The sequence below is a fragment of the Macaca nemestrina genome, chromosome 1, assembly GCF_043159975.1.
Source record: "Macaca nemestrina isolate mMacNem1 chromosome 1, mMacNem.hap1, whole genome shotgun sequence".
Lineage (NCBI taxonomy): Eukaryota > Metazoa > Chordata > Mammalia > Primates > Cercopithecidae > Macaca > Macaca nemestrina.
Genome location: NC_092125.1, coordinates 61,310,990 through 61,334,077, shown reverse-complemented (window position 1 = coordinate 61,334,077; position 23,088 = coordinate 61,310,990). Strand labels below are relative to the sequence as shown.

Here is a 23,088-nt window from a genome sequence, read left to right as displayed (position 1 = left end):
GGCAGGGCAATGCTGAGCCTGGGAAGAAAACAACAGCCTTGTTCAGGGCACTGTGGCTTATGTAACTCAATTGTGCCCAGTTTCCACCTGGCCAGGGGCCTGGAGTGAATGCTGAAGATGCAAAGGTAGAGGCTGCCAGAAAAGCCAGGAAATTGCTGGCAAGAGCGCCAGTGGTGGGGTGCAGGAGTGGGAGGAAGGCTGGGAAAAGCGGCTGAGTCACATCTCCGGAAGCCCCCCATCATCACCCTGGTGGCTCCTCTGCTGGCAGGTGCCTCATGAAGACCTGACCCAAAGTTTTCAAAACTCTGTGGTTTCTCAACCCTCCTCTGGTAATCCATAGTACTCCCCCGCCTCCACTTGCCAGCCTCGTGATTCCTTCATTGACACATAGCTCAGTTCCCATAAAAGGGCTGGTTTGCTGAGTCGGGGAGTGGAGTGGGACAGGTATATAAAGGAAGTACAGGGCCTGGGGAAGAGGCCCTGTCTAGGTAGCTGGCACCAGGAGCCGTGGGCAAGGGAAGAGGCTACACCCTGACCTGCTCTGCGGCAGCCAGAATGTGTGTGAAGGCGGCTCAAACAGGTACCGGGGCTAGTCAAGGTCAATCCATCAGAGTCGTGTTTTCAGGCCCAGACAGCCCGCAGAGCCCTCTACCTGCTGGGTAGGGGACTAAGGGAGTGGGGAAAGGGGAAGGGGAAGCAGAGCCAGAGGCCAGGGGAGGGAGTGAGGCTGCAACCAGGAGGCGGGGTGGGGTGGGGGCACAACGGTATGAGGGGGGGTTCTCAGTTGCTTGGGGGAGGGAGCAGGGCGGAAGGGCAGGATGCACTTGCAGGGGTCTGACCCTGGATTTCTCTTCAGGCTTTGTGGTCCTGGTGCTGCTCCAGTGCTGTGAGTAATCCCTCCACCCCTACTTTAAGTCCAGAGGTGTGGTGAGGGCACAGGGCAGGTGTGGAAGAGGTCTTAGATCCAGGGGAACACTTGGCCAGTTTCTTCTGTTCTTTCAATGGCTTGGAAATATTCACATTTGCTAAACCGGAGTGAGGAGTATATGGATGTTTATTTTACTATACTCTTTGGTTATGTGAAAATTCTCAAAATAAGAAACTTTTAAAGGTCCTGGTTCAGTGAAGGCTTTGACTAACAGTCCCTGGGAGCCGCTAGTACAGTTGCCCAATAGCTGCTTGGATGAGTGATGCCCACATTGTTTGCAGCAGGAGAAACGGAATTAGAGGCGAGGAAGGACTTCCTGGTCCATTGTGATATTGTGCCCCAGCTTGGGGGACCTGCTGAGAGAGCACAGGACAGCCATTCTGGGTGGGTTACAAGTTAAAGGCAGTCTCACCAGGAGGCAGAGAAAGGTGGGCCAGAGTCCCTCATGGATGAAGGACCTCACTGCAGGTCACTAAAGGTGCCAGCCTGAAAGCCAGAGCCATCTGTGACACAGGCTGTCTTGGGCCTTCCCCTCCCACAAAGCCACTGCTTCCAAGAAGCCTGTTGTGCTGGCACCAGGTCCCATTTCACCCTTATTCACCAGCTCCTACCCTTCCCCCACACAATGCCTGTAGCGTATTCATCCCCTGCATTTGATCTTTTCTAAGCATTTTCAGAACAGGCCTTATTTTCACCAGTCAGGGAACTCCCCAGAGGCAGGGGGACCTGAACCAGCTCCTTTCATTTAAGAATTATGACTTTGCTCACAATCTGCATCCCACTCCTCCTCACCCACCCCCACACCCCACTGGTGCTCAGCTTTGGGCTCAGCCTGAGGTCTCTTGCCGAATCCTGGCCCGGGCCCCACCCCTGACTTCTCCTTCAGGCTCTGCATACAAACTGGTCTGCTACTACACCAGCTGGTCCCAGTACCGGGAAGGCGATGGGAGCTGCTTCCCAGATGCCATTGACCGCTTCCTCTGTACCCACATCATCTACAGCTTTGCCAATATAAGCAACGATCACATCGACACCTGGGAGTGGAATGATGTGACACTCTACGGCATGCTCAACACACTCAAGAACAGGTTGGGCCAGGGCTGGTCAGGAGAGGAGGGACCAGCTGGGCTGGTCCCAGGACAGGGCAACCCCACCCAGAAGGATGGGCCAGGCCCCACCCTACTCATCTATGACTGGAGAATTAGAGGGGCTTGGCTTAAATGGGCGGAGGGGATGACCGTAGGTGCTGGGCAATATTTGGGGCGATGAGAGAGTGTAGATGGAAGCACAGCTGAGCCTCTGTGGGAAGGGGGAACCCTCTGCCCCCCACCAACGTGCTCTCCAGGGAGCGTGGAAAATGTGCATGACTCTACTTTGCCATACTCTGTCTTCTCCACTGGGGAAAACAAAAATGGGCAGCAGACCTCAGAGTAACTCCCATGAAGCCTGTGACCCCTCAGAGATCCACCACTATGAATCTCTATGGGATTCTCAAGAAGTCCTATGGGAGGACATCAGCAACCTAACCCAGCCTCTCACCCAAAGCAGGAAACCTACTATGGCCTCTCAGACATGGGGCCACACCCAGTGTCATGACAACCACATTCCACCCCTGCCCTCCCCACCTCCCTGTGCCCCACAGGAACCCCAATCTGAAGACGCTCCTGTCTGTCGGAGGATGGAACTTTGGCTCTCAAAGGTAGGAGCCTCTCCTAGGGGCAGGATGGCAGAGGATGATGGCATAGGAGTGAGGAGCTTGGGTCTCCCCCACCCACGGTAGGGATGTTCCAGGGGCTCCAGACTGGTTAGGTACAAGGCCTACCTGGTTGTCAGGGGCCTGCCTGATGTGTGGCAAAGAAAGCAGAGCCCAGAGAGGGAGCAGGATTTGCCAAGAGTCACACAGCAAGTTAACAGTGGATCTCCCAATTCCCTGCCGACGCTCTATTTACTACCTCACAGGCCCGAAAATATGGGACTTCTGGGGCTACTGCCATTAGGGCTGGAAAGAGACAGATGGAAACCAATGGTGAAATTGAGGAGTGGGGAGACCCTGGGAGGAGTCTTTGAATTAGGTGGGGTTGGAGCAGGGCTTGAAATGGGGCTGGGTATGGCCATTGTTGGCACCTATGTGCTGGGTGCTCTCTCTGTGTCTAGCACCCTGTCTCCCCATGATCCCATGTCGTCCTCACAACAGCACGGTGAGCTGTTATAATTGTCCCCATTTTACAGATGATGAAACTGAGACTCAGGTTATAACCTTTCACAGTGGCTGGCTAGTAAGTGATAGAGTAGGACTAGGAAACCTGGAATGCTTGGCTCTAAGGCACATGCATGCCTGGAGGTGACCCCTCTCCCAGTCATGCCCTCCCAGAGCTGTGTGGCCTCAGGCTCCCAGCTCTGCAGGTCCTGGAAACCCCACCAAAGGCCCAAGGCACCTAGCATATCAGTACTGAGCAAGCACACCACGGGGCTGATTTGGTCCTAGATTTTCCAAGATGGCCTCCAACACCCAGAGTCGCCAGACTTTCATCAAGTCAGTACCGCCATTTCTGCGCACCCACGGCTTTGATGGGTTGGACCTTGCCTGGCTCTACCCTGGACGGAGAGACAAGCAGCATTTTACCACCCTAATCAAGGTGCTGGTCAGGTCAGGGACAGGGAGGGAGGTGGGCAGGTAGGAGGCAATGGAGTGGGCTAGAAGCTGGCTTCAGCTGCTGTCCTCCTGAGCACAGGTAAAGAGAGACTTAAGCCTCACTGCAGTGTCCTGGGACCCCGTGCCCTGAAGACCTCACACAGCAAGGAAGGCTTCTTGTGACCATGGTGGGAGGTGGGAGTGGGGTTCTAAGAGGTGGAAGGTTGTGACTGAGCGGAGCACCCACTCGTCACTACCCACTTAGTGCAATGCCCACTGTCCACCCTGCGATCCCATCCTGATGCCACCCATACCCAGCATGCACTGCGTCCAGCGGCTCTCAGCTCTGTCTGGGGCAGCCCAAGCATCTCCAGTTACCAGGGGCAGAAGGAAGTCTAAACAAATTGTTCACAATACCAATAAAAATCACTTTAACTTTGGGATTTCACGTACCAGCTAGAACAAAGCACAGACCGAAAGGCAAATGTCCCCCAAAGTCATCTGTGGGCCAATAGGGGTCACCCACTGTTCCGATGCTCCCTCCAGGACAGGGAGTAATTGAGTGCTGATGGGTGTGCATGGGTCCGGTGACAAGAGTAGTCAGTTTTTTAGGAAAAGGATGGGTGACCTGAGGATGGGACCACTGATGAGCCACTTTATCACTTCCACCAGGCCCCAGGCAGGTTGGAGATCATAGCAAATGGGATGCACAGAGACCTAGACCCCCTCGACAAGTCTACCTCTCGTGCCCTCTGGGACCCTCTCTCTCACCTGCCTGTCTCCCATCTAGGAAATGAAGGCCGAATTTGCAAAGGAAGCCCAGCCAGGGAAAAAGCAGCTCCTGCTCAGTGCAGCAGTGTCTGCGGGGAAGGTCACCATTGACAGCAGCTATGACATTGCCCAGATATCCGAGTGAGTCTCCTGCCCCAGGCAGCTTCCCCAGAACCTCTGTCAACACTCCTGTTTCCCCGCCACCCCCAGCCCTAGCACTGCATGTAGACTGAGGACACTGGGCTTCCAGTCCCAGTTCTTCCAAAGCCTTGATGTGTGACCTTGAGCAAGTCGCTTACCTGCCCTGTGCCTCAGTTGCCCCATCTGTCAAATGGTGCATAACAATCCTTGCCTTTCCTTTTTCACTTGGGCTGTTGTTGAGCAGTTGAGAGAGTTGCTATGAAAGTATTTTGGAAAGGGAAATGGAAAAAGCTATTCAAACCCTCTGGCCATTGCAGAGTATTTTCTCCATGCCAGGCTGAGCAGAGTGCTGGGCCCTGGAAAGGCCAACAGCAGCCTCTTTCTAGAGTGCTGGGGAGTCCTCAAGGCTCTCTCACACACACAGGCCTCCCCCTTTCCTGTTGGCCCCATGCCTCATCCTCACCCCGCCCCTCATGCCTGTGAGGAACAAGGAGCAGCCAAGCAGCCTCATCTCTCCAGAGAGCAGAGCCATGGGTCTCGGGAAACCCAGGAGTAAGGAACAAAGACTCTCCAAAATGACTTCAGAGCTTCCTTTAGGATCCCAGGGAGGTGTGAACTCAGTGCTTAATTAAACGGATTCTTTAGAGGGTGGGAAACAGGTGGCTCTCAAACATTTGCCCCACATATCCGAAGAAGCTCGTATTCATGCAATCCGCCCCCAGTGGGCTCACCGGGTTTTGCGGGTGTGCAAAACCTCCTCCCACCCAGTGCCTCTTGGGTTCAGGTCATCCTTTGGCCTTGCTCTTTCCCCGCCAGGCTGTCTGTTGATGCTACTTTGAATCTGCTTTCACTGAGATAAGCATGGCAGGAGTGGTGGGGGTAAGGTGGGATAGAAGCCAGCTCCCAAACGTGTGCTGGGCATAACAGAGGACCCATTCTTGACTGAAGTGCCCTTGTGGGACCCTGAGCCCATGCCCTGGAGTGGCACAGGGTGGTGTGCCAGCAATGGGGTTCAGGCTAGCAGCCTGTCCGGCTGCTGTCTGCTTCCCTTGTTCACATCCTGCTGGAGCCTTAAATGGGAGCCCAAAAGCTTTCCTCTTTTTTTGTTTGTTTTTTTGAGATGAAATCTCACTGTGTTGCCCAGGCTGGAGTGCAGTGGTGCAACCTCTGCGGCCCAGGTTCAAGCAATTCTCCTGCCTCAGCCTCCCGAGTAGCTGGGATTACAGGCACCTGCCACCGCATCTGGCTTATTTAGTAGAGACGGGGGTTTCACCATCTTGGCCAGGCTGGTCTTGAACTCCTGGCCTCATGATCCATCCTCCCCAGCCTCCCAAAGTGCTGGGATTCCAGGTGTGAGCCACCGCACCTGGCCTAAATCTTTTCGATTAATAATTTCCTGCCTCACCCTCCATCTCCTTCCTCCTCAGACACCTGGATTTCATTAGCATCATGACATACGATTTTCATGGAGCCTGGCGTGGGACCACAGGCCATCATAGTCCCCTGTTCCGAGGCCAGGAGGATGCGAGTCCTGACAGATTCAGCAACACTGTGAGTTCTCAGAAGGAGGGAGGGCCAGGAAGGGGCCCAAGACCTGCCATCTGCCAGTGCTCACACACCAACCCCTCTAGTCCTCAGTACAGTCCTGCAAGACAGGGGTTATGAGGCCCATTCCACAGATTAGGAAACTGAGGCCCAAAGTCTGGGTATGCTCCATGGCTCTGGGAAGGTAGTCTGCAGGGTAAATGGAGTGTAGGCAGGGGGCAGAATGGGGAGAAGCTGGGAACTGAGGAGGTGGGAGCCATTGTGCCCCCAGAGCCAATCACCTGATTTCTGCATCTGTCAAATAGTAATAGTCCCTTCCTATGCCTCAAAGGATTTTTTTCAAGAATGCAACCGTAAAATTCACTTTAAAGTGACATGATCAGTTCCCGGAGGGACAGGGGAATCCCCAGTGCACCATATACCTATAATCGCTGTCAAGACAGCAGCAGTATTAATTGTTCAATCTTCCGCACCTGCGCACTAACTGCTCATGTTGTTCCCACCCTACCCCACCCAGGACTATGCTGTGGGGTACATGTTGAGGTTGGGGGCTCCTGCCAGCAAGCTGGTGATGGGCATCCCCACCTTCGGGAAAAGCTTCACTCTGGCCTCTTCTGAGACTGGTGTTGGAGCCCCAATCTCGGGACCAGGAATTCCAGGCCGGTTCACCAAGGAGGCAGGGACCCTTGCCTACTATGAGGTAAAGGAGTTAGGGGAGAAGGTAGGATTCCCCCCACACCACCAGCAGCCCTGGGGAAGGTGATTCCCCACCACGTTCTTGCTTTTTCTCCTTTGGGAATAAAGAAAATGTCCGGTTGCCCCCGCATGCCTGAGGAAGTGGAAGGGAAAGGTTAGGACATTTGTTGCTGAAAGTCTCCAGCAGGTACAGGCACATGGGCCTGCAGCACTAGGCCCCTGGGATATCCCTCTGGCTATGGGGCTGAGGTCTTCCTTCCAGCCCAGGAAAGAGCAGAGGTCAAGAGGCAGGGTTTTGTTTCATCTAGCCTCCGCTGCTCTGTGTGTCCTTGGGCCTGTCCTCAGTGTCAACCAGCAGGCCTCGCATCTCTGTTTAAATGGAAGAAGCTAAGCAGGGCCAAGGCAGCCACCATCTCTGGGACATTTGCATCTGTTTTATATAAACTTGTGTGACGCATGCAGCCTGCAGACCCTGGAGAGAGTGAGGCCGTAGGAGGCAGCAGGAGCTAAAAGAGATTTGGAGAGTGGCGTCTCCTGGTGACCTGCAAGGTCTCAGAACGACTCCCCACACGACCTCTCCCCTGTTATCTGCTCAGATCTGTGACTTCCTCCGCGGAGCCACAGTCCATAGAATCCTCGGCCAGCAGGTCCCCTATGCCACCAAAGGCAACCAGTGGGTAGGATACGACGACCAGGAAAGCGTCAAAAGCAAGGTAGGCTTCCCCAAGGCCACGCCTCAGGACAAAGAGAAAGAAGGAGGCCCTGCTCCCAGCAGCCAGATTCCTGTCCCTTGCACTGAGGGCTGGGCTGGGCTCACAGAGCACATGTGCCCTGTACACACTCTGTACCAGGGAACCCAGCCCTGCTCCTCTGGGCCTCCCCTGCCAGGTGCAGTACCTGAAGGACAGGCAGCTGGCAGGCGCCATGGTATGGGCCCTGGACCTGGATGACTTCCAGGGCTCCTTCTGTGGCCAGGATCTGCGCTTCCCTCTTACCAATGCCATCAAGGATGCCCTCGCCGCAACTTAGCCCTCTGTTCTTCTGCACACAGCATGGGGGCCAAGGATGCCCCATCCCCCTCTGGCTCCAGCTGGCCAGGAGCCTGATCACCTGCCCTGCTGAGTCCCAGGTTGAGCCTCAGTCTCCCTCCCTTGGAGCCTATGCAGAGGGCCACAACACACAGATTTGAGCTCAGCCCTGGTGGGCAGGGAGGTAGGGATGGGGCTGCGGGGATAGTGAGGCATCACAATGTAAGACTCAGGATTAGTACACACTTGTTGATTAATGGAAATATTTACAGATCCCCAAGCCTGGCAAGGGAATTTCTTAAACTCCCTGCCCCCCAGTTCTTATCAAAGGACACCATTTTGGCAAGCTCTATCACCAAGTAGCCAAACATCCTACAAGACACAGTGACCATACTAATTATACCCTCTGCAAAGCCCAGTTTGAAATCTTCACTTAGGAATGTAATCGTGTCCCCTATCCTACTTCCCCTTCCTAATTCCACAGCTGCTCAATAAAGTACAAGAGCTTAACAGTGTGTTGGCGCTTTGCTTTGGTCTATCTTTGAGTGCCCACTAGACCCATTGGACTCCCCTCCCCCATCTCTTCTGGATTCCTTCCTCTGAGGCTTGGGACCCCTGAGCTTGCAGAGATGAGGCCACCATGTCCTCTGCCTAGCCGCAGAGAGCCCCAGTGGGAGGCCAGCATCCTCATATTCACCTGCCTTGGACTTAACCCAAGCATGGCTGATGACCTTCCAAATATTAAGAGGCCGAGTCAGGGTGGATCACAAGGTCAGTAGATCAAGACCATCCTGGCTAGCATGGTGAAACCCTGTCTCTACTAAAAATATTTAAAAATTAGCTGGGCGTGGTGGTGGGTGCCTGTAGTCCCAGCTACTCGGGAGGCTGAAGCGGGAGAATGGCTTGAACCCGGGAGGTGGAGCTTGCAGTGAGCCAAGATCACACCACTGCACTCCAGCCTGGGCGACAGAGGGAGACTCTGTCTCAAAAAAAAAAAAAAAAAGTCATTGCCATCCAGATTTCTAAATTAAATTCCCTATTGAAAGAAACTTTTTATGTTTCCTGAAGGTTAGCAGGCCCTGGGAAAGAAGTCTTTTCATCCCAACACTCCATCTCTTCTGACCCACGGGAAGGTGGTGGGAGCTCATCACAGGACCAGGTTAGAAAGCCCTGAACCCTGGACCCTCAGGGCCAGCAGGAAATGCAGATGTCATCTCATGCACCCTTCCTGCCTATTGGGACTGGAGTCCCTTCAAAGTGGTTAAGAGATGGCCCTCCAGCCTCCCAGTGAGGGGCAGCTCATCACCTTGGAAGCAGCCCATTCTGTTGCTGGACTGAAATCTGTCAGCAGTCCTAGGGCTGGGCTTAGCCCTTTGTTCTGCTCATCCCTCCCCTAACACTCATCCCTCCACCCATCCAGAGATCAAAGTACCTCTGCTCAAGCTGGACTGAGATAGGAGGTCGGGAGGATGTGATGGGGTGGTTCAGAAGAATAGACAGATTTCCAGCCTTTATGAGATGGAGATGCTCTCATCAGGCTTCTGTTGAATTCCCAGAGCCCCAGGAATGCCTTTATCCAAAGAGACTCCAGATATACACTCCAAAACTAAAGAGAATTGATTTGTGGATTCTCTGATGTTTGGATTATCTGTGACTTGGGATAATCACAAGTTGGCCTGATGGTTTGTGACTCTGGTTTGAAGTGGAGGGAAGGAGGAAATATCTGAAATCTGAACCAGCTGGAGCTGGGCAGATGCTACTGATCCCAAGGTCATAGCCCTGCTGAAGGCGAAGAAAGCAAGGACTCGGCAAGGCGTGGGGTGGGGTGTGGGGAGGGGGTACCTGGCATTTCCCCTTTGGCTGGTGGGGCCAAGCATTCCCTAATCCCTGCCACTGCCCACCCCACCACACAGGGATCTTTGAAACCCCAGGGCTGCAAGCCCTCATGAGCAGCCAACCGCCCTCCCCTGGGGCCACCCTTCCCCCCGCCTGGGACAGGCTCTCCAGGGCTGACTCAGGGTCCTGTGGGGTTAGTCACATTCGCTTATAGCTGCAGAGTCAGAGGCCAAGGATGGAGATCGGACCAGCTGGGCACCAGCACCCTGGCTGTTGAAGGCCAGTCGGGGTGATGGATGAGGGAGTGACTCCTCAAGGGGCCCTTGTGGTTCCAGGACCCGCTGTCTGCCTGGCAAGACATGGAGTCATCTAGCAGAAGGCAAGGCCATCCAGGGAGGGCCAGATCCAGAGGCTCCCAGGCCCTGCACTGCCACTCCCCAGCCGAGACAGCAGGGTTGAGAGGCAGCCACACCCTGGTGTCCCCAGTCCCCAGGAAAGGGAAGAGCATGCATGCTGCTGAGGCCCCTGAATAAATCACATTTACTTATTTTTACATTGTGAGCACGTCTTACATGCTAAAGAGTGCATAGATGTATTTGTTTGATTTGAGGAATGACTATGTAGTGAGAACCTGTGTAACCACCACCCAGGTCAGGAAAGGAAACCTCATTAGCACCCCTGCAGCCACCATGATCACATACACCCTGTTCCTCCGCCTAGAGGCCATCGCCATCCTAACTTTTGTACTGGCCTCATCTTCCTTTCTGGCCTTACCACCCACGGATGCACCTTGAAGAAGAGAGCCCGGTGTTGACTGCATTTGGCTTTAATGTAGATGACACAGATGAGACGCACCATTTCTGTGTGCCTTGCTCTTCTGCTCTCACTGGGTCTGTGAGTAGCTGAAGTTGCTCATTTGACCCCATGCTTTGCTTTATATTTGCATAAACACTCCACAGTTATTTATCCATCACATTGTTGAGGGACAGCTGTTTCCCCCCACATTTTACAAGTACAAATAACATTACCATGAACCTTCTTCTTCATGGCTCCTGGGGCATGTGTGGGTGTTACATGAGTGGCACGGCTGGGTCACGGAGTAGGCACCTCATCCATTTTACTAGGCACTAGTAAAACTCTCACATTTTCCAGAGTGACTGCTCCAACACCAGCAATAAAAGTTCTTAATGCTCTCCCTCCTTCCTGACACATGGTATTTTCTGGCTTTCCAATGATTCCCAGTCTTAACATTTTATTGAATAAATGAATCAACAACTAGAAATCTGGCCATATCTGCCTCCTTTGGCACACTGAGAAAGTCCATGCCCACAGCCTGCTTGGAAGAGTCTAGAAGCTTCAGAGTGCTCTCCTCCACTGGGGCGTCTTCAAGATCTGCCTACGACTGCACCCCACCCCGAAGGGCAAGGGGTTCTCTGTAATAGGTGGAAAACTGAGGCCCACGGCAGGCATCAGGGGAGACAAGCTCCTTACCAGCCGCCCAATAGAGACAGGAGCCAGGGGACTTAGTCCCCCTTTCTTAGTTCCAATGCTGGAGGACCATCCTCTGAGCAGCTCCACCCTCAGCATCTCAATTCCCTCCCTCTCTAGGGCCCTCAGCCTCATACAGCACAGGCAAGAGTCCCTGGGAACTGTGGGAGCCCGGGGAATGTGGGCCCCAGAGGCAAAGCTGGTAGTGCTCACAAGGAAGACTGTTCCAAACTCTCAGGGCCCCAGCACCCAGTCTGAGAAGCTCTGGGCACAAGTGGCTCCATAGAGGCCAGACACACAGAGCCTGAGCTGGGCTCATTCTCCAGATAGAAGTTCTTCCTCCCATTGCCCTGACACCTGGCCTGCTTGATGTCCCATCTCACCCATCTGCACCCTCCCCCAGCTGGGCACCAGCACCCTGGCTGCTGAAGGCCAGTCGGGGTGATGGATGACGGAGTGACTCCTCAAGGGGCCCTTGTGGTTCCTCCCCCAGAGCTATTCCTGGCCTGGGCTCCTCTCCACCCTCCAGTCCTTCTGCTTGACCTGACCCCACAGCTGGGAATCGTTTGCTGGGGGTGGGGCAGCCCCTGACTATATAAGCCTGGACCTAGGTGTCCTGGGCACCCTAGAGGCCCAGGCCCCCCAACGGCTGACCCCTGCACACTCCAGCCTGGCCCCCCAGCCAGTCCAGCAATGATGGAAAAAACCACCTCCGAGGACCCTGCCTGCAGTCCAGAGGAGACCGCATCTGAATCTGCCAAGGTGCCCACCGCAGAGCCTCCCGGAGAAGTGGCAGTATCAGAGTCCACCGGGGAAGAGCAGGTGCCCAAGCCGCAGGCCCCTGCCCCTCAGGCCCCTGCAGCCCCCGTAACCACTAAGCCTGCACCCCCAAGTGAAGGTGACTGAAGGTGGGGCAGGGGAAGGAGGGAGGCAGGCATGTCAGGGGTGGAGGGGAGCTCTTGGCCATGAACCTCTTCATCTCCCCAGATGTCCCCAGTGCCCCACTGCTGCTGACTTTGGAGGATGTGAGCAACAGCTCTGTGACTGTGAGCTGGGAGCCCCCAGAGAGGCTGGGGAGGCTGGGCCTCCAGGGCTATGTGCTGGAGCTCTGCAGAGAGGGAGGTGAGTTCTGGGCTAAGTCTTGCATACACCCAGGGGAGGTTGTCATGGAGAGTTGCAGGGACAAGTGCGTAGGCCATGTTGTTGGTCAGTCTGGGAGAGACACAGAAGGGGGTGATGCAAGCGGTGGGCTCCTCAACCCACCTATCCTTTCTTGCTCCACCAGCAGGAGAGTAAGAAAGGGTAGGTGGGTGGGTTGAGGGGCTCCCTTGTCCTCAGTTCCAAGGAGTCTCTGAGTAAGAGAAGGGTAAGGGGACTCTGGGTTCTCCTTTGGCGAGAAGGGAAGGAAGTGCTAAGTCTCAGAGGACCCTGAAGTGTAGGAAGTGGAGAGGGAGGAGCAGGAGAGAGGAATGTTAGCATAAGAGACAGTGAGGAGAAAGTAGGAATGGGGTGGGAGTATGGGGGCTACATCCCTGATGCCACTGTCCCCTCCATGGCCCAAGTCCAGCCTGGCCTCTGCCTCTGCCTCTGCCCCTACCTTGCTGTGTGACTTTGCAATTGTGTCCAACCCTCTCTGGGCTTCAACAACCTCATCTCTGGCCATGATTTCAGGGCTCTAACATCAGGTGTCTTTTATGCCATTTGACAAGAAGTCAGGGAAGGTAGAGAAGGGAAAAATGAGGCCCAGAGAGGGAGGCCGATTTCCCCAGATCACCAGCAGGCAAAGAAGCCCCATGGAGAGGGGCGCCTGTGGCCACACTGCCAAGACCTCACACTCTCTCCATCCCCTCAGCCTCGGAGTGGGTGCCTGTCAGTGCCCGGCCCATGATGGTGACCCAGCAGACCGTGCGGAACCTGGCTCTGGGAGACAAGCTCCTCCTGCGGGTGTCTGCAGTGAGTTCCGCAGGGGCTGGCCCGCCGGCCATGCTGGACCAGCCCGTCCACATCCGAGAGAATATCGGTAAAGCCCATCCTGGACTTCAGCTCCCCAGCCCTTCCCAAACACCTCATCTAATGGAGAAACTGAGGCCAGCAGGTAGAGGGAGCCAGGCAGTCATTTCCCCCGTCCCACACTCACATGCACAAGCCACACACTATCACATCTTGCCTGAAGAAAGTTCCAGGTTCCTCAGCAGCAAGGGGCCTCTGGAGGTCTAAGAAGCCATTTCCCTGAGTGGTCCAGCCCCCACGCCTTGAGGAAGGGGCTTCCTGATGCTCAGAAACAAAAGGTCAAGTTCCCTGGGTCTCCTGCTCAATGCTAAGGGTCCATGTGTTCTTTCTCCCATCTAATCTCAATTCCTCCAGTGGCCATAAACACTCATTTTCTGCCCATTTCCTGTGTCCTGGGTTCCAGATTCTCTCAAAGGTCTTGAAACAGAGAGAAGGCCCTACTTGCCCCTCGTTCCACCACGGTCCTAGTGGAAAGAAAAAGAGGGTCTGCGAAAGGTCCATGAGGACTTCTCCATCGCAGAGGGCGTACCTCACTGGGGCCCCGCAGGCCAGCTGCCATCCCCATTGCTAATATTTCTATTTGCAAGGTGCATTAGCCTCAATCCTCCCCTTGCTCCCCTCCCAGAGCTGATCAGGTTTCAGTCTGTTAATGACAGTGAGTCATTTGGTGTGATCTGAGGTCTCTGGGGACAGCACAGTCCCCCAGGGTGAGGAGAGACACAGGCAGGCAGGTGGCCTGAGGCCTTCTCCACCTTCCTTCTTGTTCCTCCACAAGGGGATGGATGGTTCCTGGAAGAGGCTAAACAGAACTCTGTAGCTCTAGACAAGGCCTCCAGAAGGAGAGGGGATCCATAGGAGGGGTGAAGTCTGAATTCAAAAGGAAATGTTCAGCTCTGAGGCCTGAGAGACATGGGAACCGTGGGGTTAGGGAGCTTAGATTCACAGACTATCGAGGCCAAGCAGATCCCAAGGAGCCCAGAGCATCCCTTGAGGCCACCCAGCCTTTTATTGGCAGTCCCAGAGTCTGATGCCTACACAGGACCACTCATGCCCCACTGCACTTCAGGGCCTCTTCTCCGGTGGCACCCAAAACCCAAGGACATTCCCAGCCTTTGGCTCTGAGTGAGATGTGGCCCCACCTGGCAGCTGCAGTATGGCTGTGTCCACTCTAGTCTTGGAGGTGCCAGGAAGGCCTCTTGGTTGGGAGGGTGCTGGGCTTCCCCAGGGAACCAGGGAGCTCAGACTCTGAGAGGCCCCTCAGGCCCAGCATTGATGGACCCAGCCAGACTCAGCACCCACTTCTCCATTCAAATTCCTCTGGCAGGAGAGAAGGGGATTTCCTGGAGAGAAGAGGGAGAGGAGGCTGTGAATAAGTGGGGAACAGCCAGGCTTGTCATGGGCAGGGCAGAGTGGGGGCCCTGTCCAGGATCCTTGACTGCTCAGCTGTCCCTCCTCAGCCACCTGGAGCTGCCAAACATTCTTGACCCCCTGCAGCTGTCCCTAGAGCATTCCATGCCTGAGCTCGCAGAGCCAAGTGCCCACTCAGCTAATCCTCAGAGACACCGTGTTCCTTCTCACTGTCTCATCCTCCTCCGCCCTGCGTGCCACCAACCAACTGCTGCCACCTGTTTGCTGCAAAGGAACCTCAGTCATGGGCCCAGCACCCACAGGGGACAGGGGTGGTGGCCACTGCAGCTTCCTTTAGAATGCCCAGGGGCTTCAGTGGTTGCCCCTGACCAGGTGAGGGTCAGAAGGTCATTCCTTAGCATAACATGTGGCTGAAATAGGACTTCAGGAAGGACTTCCCAGCTCTGAGACTAACAGATTATGGGAGGGTGACAGAGGAAGAAGGGGGGATACCTGCCCTGGCTTCACTTAGGAAGGGAAAGATCCTAATCCTCTCAATAAGGCCTGGAGACAGAGGAATGGACAAACAGGGTTTCATAAGGACTTCTCTGAAAGTCCTGGGCTTGTGGAGGGTGGGGGGTATTAGAGCAGGAAGACGGCAGTGGCCTCCCCTTCTTAGAAGTGCAGCCGGACAGGTGCAGCACCTGCTCCCCAGCAGGGGGAGACAGAGAGTCAGCTAGGGCCCATCTGGTGCTTGGGAATGCCTGGGCTGCAAGGCAAATCCCATCCTGGCAGAGTCGAGGCGCCAAGGGAGTGCCCAGGATGCTTACCAGTTCACACCGTGGAGGCGCTGACCTCCTGAAACCTCCTGCTCCCTTAAGGGACGTGGGCCCCTAGACCTCAGGAGTGAAAGTTTCACCCTTCCTGCAAGGAGGGACCCCACGGCAGCCAGGCACACGCAGGACCCTCCTCCCAGCCAGCATCCCTCACCAGCTATCCCCTGCCCCACCTCAGAAACCCCAATCAGCCACCCCACTGCACTGCTAAGCCCAGACTCTTGCTTTGATCCAGAGGCCCCCAAGATCCGTGTCCCCCGCCACCTCCGTCAGACCTACATCCGCCAGGTAGGAGAGACGGTCAACCTGCAAATCCCCTTCCAGGTGGGTATTTCCCCCACCAAGGGTAAGAGGCTGGGTGGGAACCAGGGCCCCCATTTAAGGGGAGCCTGGGAAATGGCAGGATCTCCAAGGGTTGGGCTGAGACCCAGTGAGACGGCCTCATCCTCCCACAATCATGTACATGACTCATTGGTGATTCTCAGCCTGGGGATGGGCAGGTGGGCCCCAGAGCGGGCTGGACACCTGGAAGATGTGGCTCAGGGCTGCCCCTCCTGAGAAGGGCCAAAGGGACAGGCTTCCCCGAGAATAGCTCGAGACTCCTAGAGTTAAGGGGGTGTGGGGACGCTGGCACCTCCCTACACTCACCCTGGGGCCTCCTCCCTGCCAGGGGAAGCCTAAGCCTCAGGCCACATGGACCCACAACGGCCATGCCCTGGACAGCCAGCGGGTGAGCGTGCGCACCGGGGACCAGGACTCCATCCTCTTCATTCGCTCGGCCCAGCGCTCCGACTCGGGCCGCTACGAGCTCACCGTGCACGTGGAAGACCTGGAGGCCAAGGCAGCCATTGACATCCTGGTGATTGGTATGGAGCCAGGGGAACAGTGCTGCCTCAAGGGGGACCTGGAGCCCCCGACCTCCTATCCCAGAGCTGACGGCTGATGGGAGCAGGCCAAGGGAGTGTGGCAGGAGCCAAATCTTGGATGTAGGGGCTCTGTGGCCAGCCTGGCCCTCACGCTCACTTCCCCTCGCACTCTGGGCCTACAGAGAAACCTGGACCTCCCAGCAGCATCCGGCTCCTGGACGTCTGGGGCTGCAACGCTGCTCTTCAGTGGACGCCACCCCAGGACACAGGCAACACAGAGCTCCTGGGCTACACGGTGCAGAAGGCAGACAAAAAGACAGGGGTGAGGCTGGCTGAGGCAGAGTGGGGTCAGGGTACGAAGTGGTCAAGGTGGTGGAGAAGGCCCATCCTACTGAGTCTAGGGACCGAGTCTAGGGATCCAGTTCTGGTCTGCCCACTGCTAACCTGACTCCCTAGGAGGCCCTTAACAAGACTTTTCCTCTCTGGACCTCAGATGCCTCCTGAAGACTGTGAGGAGGGCTGGCCCGGGCTGTCTGAAGCCTTTCAAGCTCCGGAGCCACACTTCTCAAATCTTAATGTCCACATGAGTCACCTGGGGAGCTTGCTAAGAGGCAGAGTGTGACTCAGTAGGTCCAGGGTGGGGGCTGAGGGCCTGCATTTCTAAGAAATTTCCAGGTGATGCTGAAGTTGCACATCTGTGGGCCACACTTTGCACGCGAAGGCTCTAGGATTCTCTGAGGACCCTTCAGAGGTCACCTGAGTGACCCAGGGGGCCCTTCTTCCAATTCAATGTCCCTGAGGTCCAAAGCTGGATGGTTCAGCATCCCAGGGTTGGGGGCATGGAATGAGTTCCTGTGAGGAGAGGGCTCCAGGGTAAGCAGGGAGGGCGAGGACAGGGGTGAGAAATGAGGGTGACGCCCAGGGCCCTGCAGCAATGGTTCACAGTGCTGGAGCGCTACCACCCAACCACCTGCACCATCTCTGACCTCATCATCGGCAACTCGTACTCCTTCCGGGTCTTCTCAGAAAACCTGTGTGGACTCAGCGCCTCAGCCACCATCACCAAGGAGCTCGCCCACATCCAGAAGGCAGGTGGGTTTGGGCCCAGAGCTGGCTGTGCTAACTCTCTCTGTGTCCCTGCCTCTTCCTCGGCATCTCTGCACCCCTCTCTCTGGGCTTCTCCTGGGCGTCTGCCCCTGGAACACGGGCTGTCCCCTCACTCCACAGCTATGCATACACACGCACAGAATGGCTGTAAAGTAGTGGATGTGGCTGGTTGATTTTAACAAACACATCAGAGCAAATCCACACAAATGAAAGATGCCCCTTTGGAGGCTGTGTACTTATTCCAGAGATGTGTGTGCATCCGCCAAGTTTCAGGCAGAAAGTGTCCGAAGGGAATCTAAAGGGTGACCCACAGGTCATGGATAGGTAGTGTGCTAAAAAGGGTGAGTTTGCTAAAAGCAAGCCTCCCAACCCTAATACACACCACATAGATGGACAAGAGAGATAGGAGTATTTACTGTCTCCACACAGGCACCTGACCCTCTTGTGTCAAATGTTAAACCCTGGGCCCTTTTCCCTGTCCCTTGTGTGCCCCGAGGCCCTCTCCGACCCACAGCCTGTGCGGGTTCCAGAAGGCAAACTTTTTTTAACACTAGCCTGAACTGCACAGAATTAGGAAGAAATTTTTGTTTAGAAAAGGAAAGCCAGTCAAGTCTCCAATGACAAACACAAAGGAAATATGGCATCTCTGAGTTACTAGCCTCCACCTTCTGCCAAGATGCTCTCATCTCTGGTTTTTCTACCTTCTCTTCTCTGCTCACCACCCTGACCCACCCAGCTACAGTCTTAGCTCTCTCTGCCTCTTTGAGATTGTCCAAGTTCCCGCAAATAAGCCATGACTTGCTATCCATAGATCGTGGATCACAGTCAGTCCTAACAGGTCTCCTTCACTCCTGTAAGCTCAGATTCACCCGACTTTCTCCCTTGAACCCAGATATTGCTGCCAAACCTAAAGGGTTTATTGAGCGAGACTTCTCAGAAGCCCCTTCATTCACCCAGCCCCTGGCTGACCACACCTCCACCCCTGGCTACAGCACCCAGCTGTTCTGCAGTGTCCGAGCTTCACCCAAGGTGAGGGTCCAGGCCCTGCTGTGCCCTGGGCTGGTGGGGGCAGATGGGGACAGCAGGGCTGAGGAATCCTCCAGGCATCCACACCTAAGCCTGGGGATAGCCTTTGAGTGCCCCGCTCCAGTCCACACCTCCCCAGCTCTCTTCTGACCATGCCTCCCAGCCCAAGATCATCTGGATGAAAAACAAGATGGAGATCCAGGGCAACCCCAAATACCGTGCTCTCTCTGAGCAAGGCGTCTGCACCCTAGAGATCCGGAAACCCAGCCCCTTTGATTCTGGGGTCTACACCTGCAAGGCCATCAACGTGCTGGGGGAGGCATCTGTGGACTGCCGGCTGGAGGTCAAAGGTGAGAGTTTGAGGATGGGAGAACAGGAGTAAGCACCTCTCTGGAGCTGAATTAGAGGCAGCAGAGAGCTTAAAATCAAGGCAGAAGAGAAGGGGTAGTAAGATTGGGGTCAGGCTGTGCTGATTACTTTCCAAGTGGGAGGGTGGACAGGTGTAGAAGAGGGTGTATAACCGTGAACCTTGTCAGTTCCCCGCCACTTCCCCCAAACTCTAACTGCAGCCTCTCTTCCAGCCTCAGCCACGCACTGAAGAGCCACAGGAGGAGGCTGTGATGAGGAGCCAGGTAAATGGCCTGACTCACCCACTCTGTCACCTCTGCGGGTGGCACGGAAGCAGAGAGGAGGCCGGGAGCAGGGGGTGGGAGTGAAAAGGGAAGGTGGTGGTCAGCTCTGGGTACAAACTTGAGGACACAGGCAACTAGCACGCATGTCCAGAGACTTGCAGTGACGTTGCAGGGCCAGGCAATGCCGGTGTGGTCCAGAAGGGGGTTGATTCCGTGGACCGCCACATGACCAGAGTCTGCTCCCAGCTCTGAGTGACCTTCAGCAAAGGTGTTCTCTCTGGACACATTTCCTCATCCGAAGACTGGGGATAACAACCTTTCCCTGCCTTCCCTCCCCTGGTGGTTCTGCGGCTCTCCATAAGTACAGAAGTATCTAGAACTGCAGTGGGCAGAGTTCAGACCTGGGCTTGGTCCTGAGGGAGGGAGGCCTGGTGAGAAAGAGGGTGCTGCTCCCCCTCCCCTCTCTGCACCTCTCTGGCCTGCAGCCGAGCTCTGCTCACACCAGGGCTCAGGAAGCATGTCCTCCTCCAGGTGCTGCAGGCTTGAAGGGTCAGGTCCGCCAGGCCCACAGTCAAACTCCAGAGATGTCCAAGACCCCCACTTCCATAGCGACGGCTGATGGAACTGCCCCTGGTACCTGCTGGCCTCCCTCCCACAGAGGCCGTTGTCCAGAACTCAGGACTGGGCCTGGTAGGCCCCAGGCCATGCTATCTGGGCTCAAGGGGTGCTGGAAGGCACAGAGACTGGAGTGCCCTGCGGAGTTGCGCACTGGGTGGGAAGCACTCCAATAAAGATGCGTGGTGTTACAGCGCGGGGCCTCTGTGCCACTGAGCGTCATCATCTAGGGGGAGGTGCTGTGTCACCAGGAGGCGGGGGTGTCTGAATGTTTCACCATGAGGGGTTCTCCAGATATGTCACCATGAGGAAGATGCCAGTTGGAGAGGTCTCAGGATGTCATGGCTGGGGCGGGGGGTGGGGGTTCTGGACATGTGAGTTTTCAGGATCTCACTTCCTGATCAGGGTTTGCTACCCCAAGTGTGTAACTATGGAAACAGACACACCCTCTCTGGAACCTTCCTTCCTTGAACGCCTCCACAGGCCCACTCTTGCAGCTCCTCCCGGCCCCCGCCATTGCTTCCTCTCTGCTAAAGCTGCGCCCAGCAATGTGCTCTCCACAGGGTTCACAGTTTTTTATTAGTCACTTGGGCCTCCCTTGGGGGCCAGGGCACACCCCCTTTCCAACAGAGGGAAGGGCCTGGAAGCAAGGCCTGGAGTTGACACTCATGTTCAGAAGGTCAACTCAGTGACCACCTCCCCTCCCCCGCCTCGCCCCCCCCACACAGGGGCTCCAGGCTCCCCCGCCTTACCTCCCCTCCACCGGGGCTCCAGGCTCCCTGCCTCACCCCCCCAACACAGGGGCTCCAGGCTTGGCAGGGCATGGGTTGGTCCTTCCCCAGATCCGTAAAGTCCTAGACCCCCAGACACCTGCAATAGAGCTTCCAAAGTCCCTGAACACCCAGCCAAATACTAGGGGTATTGAGGGATTCACATGACAGCAAGGCCTTCTCCCACACACTCTCAGGGGGTGCTCTCCTCTGCCTGCTGCAGCCTGCTAAACCCACCCCAGGGGGACCCACAGTCAACACTGAGTCCTTACAGACCCTTTCCTTCGTCCACCCCGTCCCCAGGCAGGCAGAATGTCTAGGGTTCTCCTCTCCATTAGGCCCAGAAGCAGCAGAGATGGGGTCACCTAGGACAGTTCAGGCCCAGCATCGGGCGGGCCAGTGGAGCTGGTGGCCCAGATGACAGGTAATTACACTCCAGGCTCCTCCCTGGAAAACTCAGGGCAAGAAGGAGGGCTCAGAGCTGCCACCTCATGGCTGTTTGAAGCCAGCACCCACCGCACCAAGCTCACTCCCCAGGGCATGGAGCCAGCACTCCAGCAAATATCAGAAATGATTTCTGAACCTACCCTTTCTGCCTCTCCCACGTACAATCCTGGGCTGACCCAGGGCAAGGAGAGCAGGCACCCTAGCACCTGGTATGGCCTGGGGCCCAGAGTCCTCAGAGTTGGGAATGGAGGCTCCTTGATTCCTGCCCCTTAGCTGCCTCTGGCCACCCTCTCCTACAGAACAGGAGAGACAGCCAGGCCAGTGCGTCCTCGACCTCTCTCCTTCCATCCGTCTCAGAGGGGATGCTCTCCTCTCCTTAAGCTTGGTCCTGGGGCTGCACCACCAACATCTAAGACAAGCAGACTCCCCTGCCTCACTGCAGAAGCCCAAGCACCTTCTCCCAGCCCAGGTGGCTCCTCTGCAGTCTTGGCCTCCCCAGGACCTGCCCAGCCCTGAAGCGCTGGACTGCTCATGGGATGGTCAGGCAGGTGGAGGCTCAGGACACTCTTGCCTCTGGACACCCGGTCCCTCTGTAGGATCCTTGCCCTCCCAAGCCTCCTGCAGGGCCCCGAAGTATAGGGTAGTTAACTCCTAGTGGAGGGACCACACCCTGCGGTTATCTCTTCAGAGCCTCCCCCGTGCCCCTGGCCCACAGCCCAGCTGGGGCAGGCTCAGGGAGACCCCCGGGACAGTGAGCAAGTGAGGACTGGACTGAGACCCCACTGGATGTGGGCTGGTGGGAGCAGAAGGCGGGGTCTAGTCATCAGGCCTCTCTTCTGGGAGATCCTCGTCAATGGGGGGTGCAGGCTGGCAGCGGAAATGGTCATTCCAAATCTTAAGGAAGGTGACGCGGAACTTCTGGATGCGGAAGGCGTAGACGATAGGGTTCATGGCTGAGTTGCCGTGCGTGAGGAAGATGGCAATGTAGGTGAGGATGCTGGGCTTGTGGCAGGACGGGCAGAAGAGGGTGATGCAGTTGAGGATGTGCAAAGGCAGCCAGCTGAGAGCAAAGAGGAAGAGGATGAGGGCCAGCGACTTGGCGATCTTCAGCTCCTTCCCATAGTACTTCTGCGGGTCGCCAGAAGAGGCCGATACCTTCTTGTTGAGCTGCTTGCGGATTAGGTAGAAGACCTCCAGGTAGATGAGGACCATGAGGAGAAGCGGGGGCAGCACCCACACAAAGAAGTTGAAGTAGACCATGTACTCCATGCTGATGACTTTCTCGAACTCGCACTTGATCACGGGCTCCCCCATGCTGCCGTTGGCTGCCCAGGCCCGCTCCACAGCGCTCAGATTGTTCCAGCCAAACATAGGGGTCAGCCCCACCACCAAGGAGAGGATCCAGCAGCCGGCGATGGCCACCGCCGCCCTCCGGGGGGTCACCACCATCTTGTATCTGGGGGAGAAGAGGGCAGAGTGTCAGGATCTGCCTCCCAGCTGCCTCGAAAGGCCCCTCCGAGGCACACCTGGCCTCCAGGGGCCTCTAAGAGGAGCACCCTCCCCATCCAGGGCCCAGTGAGTGGGGAGGTGCATGTCTTTTGCTTGAGGGCCGAGTCTTCAGGATCTAAGATTTAGTGCTTGCCATGCATTGGCTCACTCTCCTGCAGAGAAAGGAAATCCTGATTAATAACAAAAATAATAATAGAAAATCACGGAGGAGCTCCTTTAGGAATTTCAAGGAAAAGTAAAAATTCCTCCCATGCGCTCAGCACGCCCCCACTGGTTATCTCACCCTTGCTTCATGACAGCCTTCATCGCGTAGGAAGTCACCGGCAGAATGAGGGCTACCCAATCGAAAGATGAGGAAACTGAGGTTCAAAGTAGTCACAGGATCTGCCCAAGGCCACATGGAAGGTGGCAGCGCCATTCCATGCTTCCTAAAACATGTCTACACTGACCGAAACACCCAGGTGATTAACCAACCATCCCTTCTCTTAGGCCAGCAGACACAACTGTCATTTCAAAAAATCTTTCACACAACCCCCCTTCTCTTGGCCTTGTCCCATACTCCCCTGCCATACCCTGTCTCCCACCTCTACATTAACCTCCTGTTTCCCCTTCCAATCACTGTGCAGCACTTAACTCCTAACGGCTTGATCTCAAGAACCAGCCCTGCACTCCCAAGCTAACTGGAAATGATGCTCAGGAAAGAAAACTGATATTCACTGAGCATCTACTACATGCTGGATACTTTCACTCATTCATTCATGCATTTACGCGCGCATACATGGATGCATTCATTCAGCAAGCATTTGTCAAGTGCTTTCTGTGCTAGGCATTGCTCTCTGTGCTGAGAATAAGATAAAA

General features: G+C 55.7%; 3 protein-coding genes across 13 annotated transcripts in view; 2 read left to right on the top strand and 1 right to left on the bottom strand.

The window, feature by feature from the left end:
• Window positions 1–404: 404 nt before the first annotated feature.
• Window positions 405–8,256, top strand: LOC105484762 (chitinase 3 like 1). Its single transcript, XM_011746695.2, has 10 exons — window positions 405–580; window positions 857–886; window positions 1,815–2,016; window positions 2,571–2,627; window positions 3,414–3,564; window positions 4,351–4,472; window positions 5,900–6,023; window positions 6,535–6,717; window positions 7,310–7,426; window positions 7,602–8,256. The coding sequence occupies exons 1-10, from the start codon at window positions 556–558 to the stop codon at window positions 7,740–7,742; spliced, it is 1,152 nt and encodes a 383-aa protein (XP_011744997.1). The 5' UTR covers window positions 405–555; the 3' UTR covers window positions 7,743–8,256.
• Window positions 8,257–8,370: 114 nt separating this feature from the next.
• LOC105484763 (myosin binding protein H) lies at window positions 8,371–19,695 on the top strand. Of its 7 annotated transcripts, XM_011746697.3 has the most exons (13): window positions 8,371–8,512; window positions 8,815–8,900; window positions 11,735–11,963; window positions 12,053–12,187; window positions 12,918–13,160; window positions 15,494–15,582; window positions 15,929–16,124; window positions 16,307–16,446; window positions 17,057–17,216; window positions 18,124–18,260; window positions 18,421–18,607; window positions 18,839–18,889; window positions 19,421–19,695. In XM_011746697.3, the coding sequence occupies exons 1-12, from the start codon at window positions 8,371–8,373 to the stop codon at window positions 18,853–18,855; spliced, it is 1,761 nt and encodes a 586-aa protein (XP_011744999.2). In that variant the 3' UTR covers window positions 18,856–18,889; window positions 19,421–19,695. The 7 variants fall into 7 exon arrangements, with proteins under 7 accessions (XP_011744999.2, XP_070934450.1, XP_070934457.1 ...); XM_071078349.1 differs by lacking the exons at window positions 18,839–18,889; window positions 19,421–19,695 and having other exon boundaries at window positions 18,421–18,758; XM_071078356.1 differs by lacking the exons at window positions 18,839–18,889; window positions 19,421–19,695 and having other exon boundaries at window positions 12,918–13,085; window positions 18,421–18,757.
• A 369-nt stretch (window positions 19,696–20,064) lies between these two features.
• The window catches only part of LOC105484761 (adenosine A1 receptor), a 39,978-nt gene continuing 36,954 nt past the window's right edge, over window positions 20,065–23,088 (bottom strand). For all 5 annotated transcript variants that reach the window (XM_011746694.2, XM_071078394.1, XM_071078380.1 and 2 more), the window contains one exon: window positions 20,065–22,177. In XM_011746694.2, coding sequence (XP_011744996.1) covers window positions 21,538–22,177 — 640 coding nt within the window. In that variant the 3' untranslated portion in view covers window positions 20,065–21,537. The remainder of the gene's footprint in view (window positions 22,178–23,088) is intronic.

Coding starts and splice junctions, on each gene's coding strand:
- LOC105484762 (XM_011746695.2), top strand. CDS start 556: ATGTGTGTGAAGGCGGCTCAAACAG. Junction 3,565..4,350: donor ATTTTACCACCCTAATCAAG/GTGCTGGTCAGG, acceptor TCTCCCATCTAG/GAAATGAAGGCCGAATTTGC. Junction 4,473..5,899: donor GACATTGCCCAGATATCCGA/GTGAGTCTCCTG, acceptor CTTCCTCCTCAG/ACACCTGGATTTCATTAGCA.
- LOC105484763 (XM_071078349.1), top strand. CDS start 8,371: ATGAGGCCACCATGTCCTCTGCCTAGCCGCAGAGAGCCCCAGTGGGAG. Junction 11,964..12,052: donor GCCTGCACCCCCAAGTGAAG/GTGACTGAAGGT, acceptor TCATCTCCCCAG/ATGTCCCCAGTGCCCCACTG. Junction 16,447..17,056: donor AGGCAGACAAAAAGACAGGG/GTGAGGCTGGCT, acceptor AGGGCCCTGCAG/CAATGGTTCACAGTGCTGGA.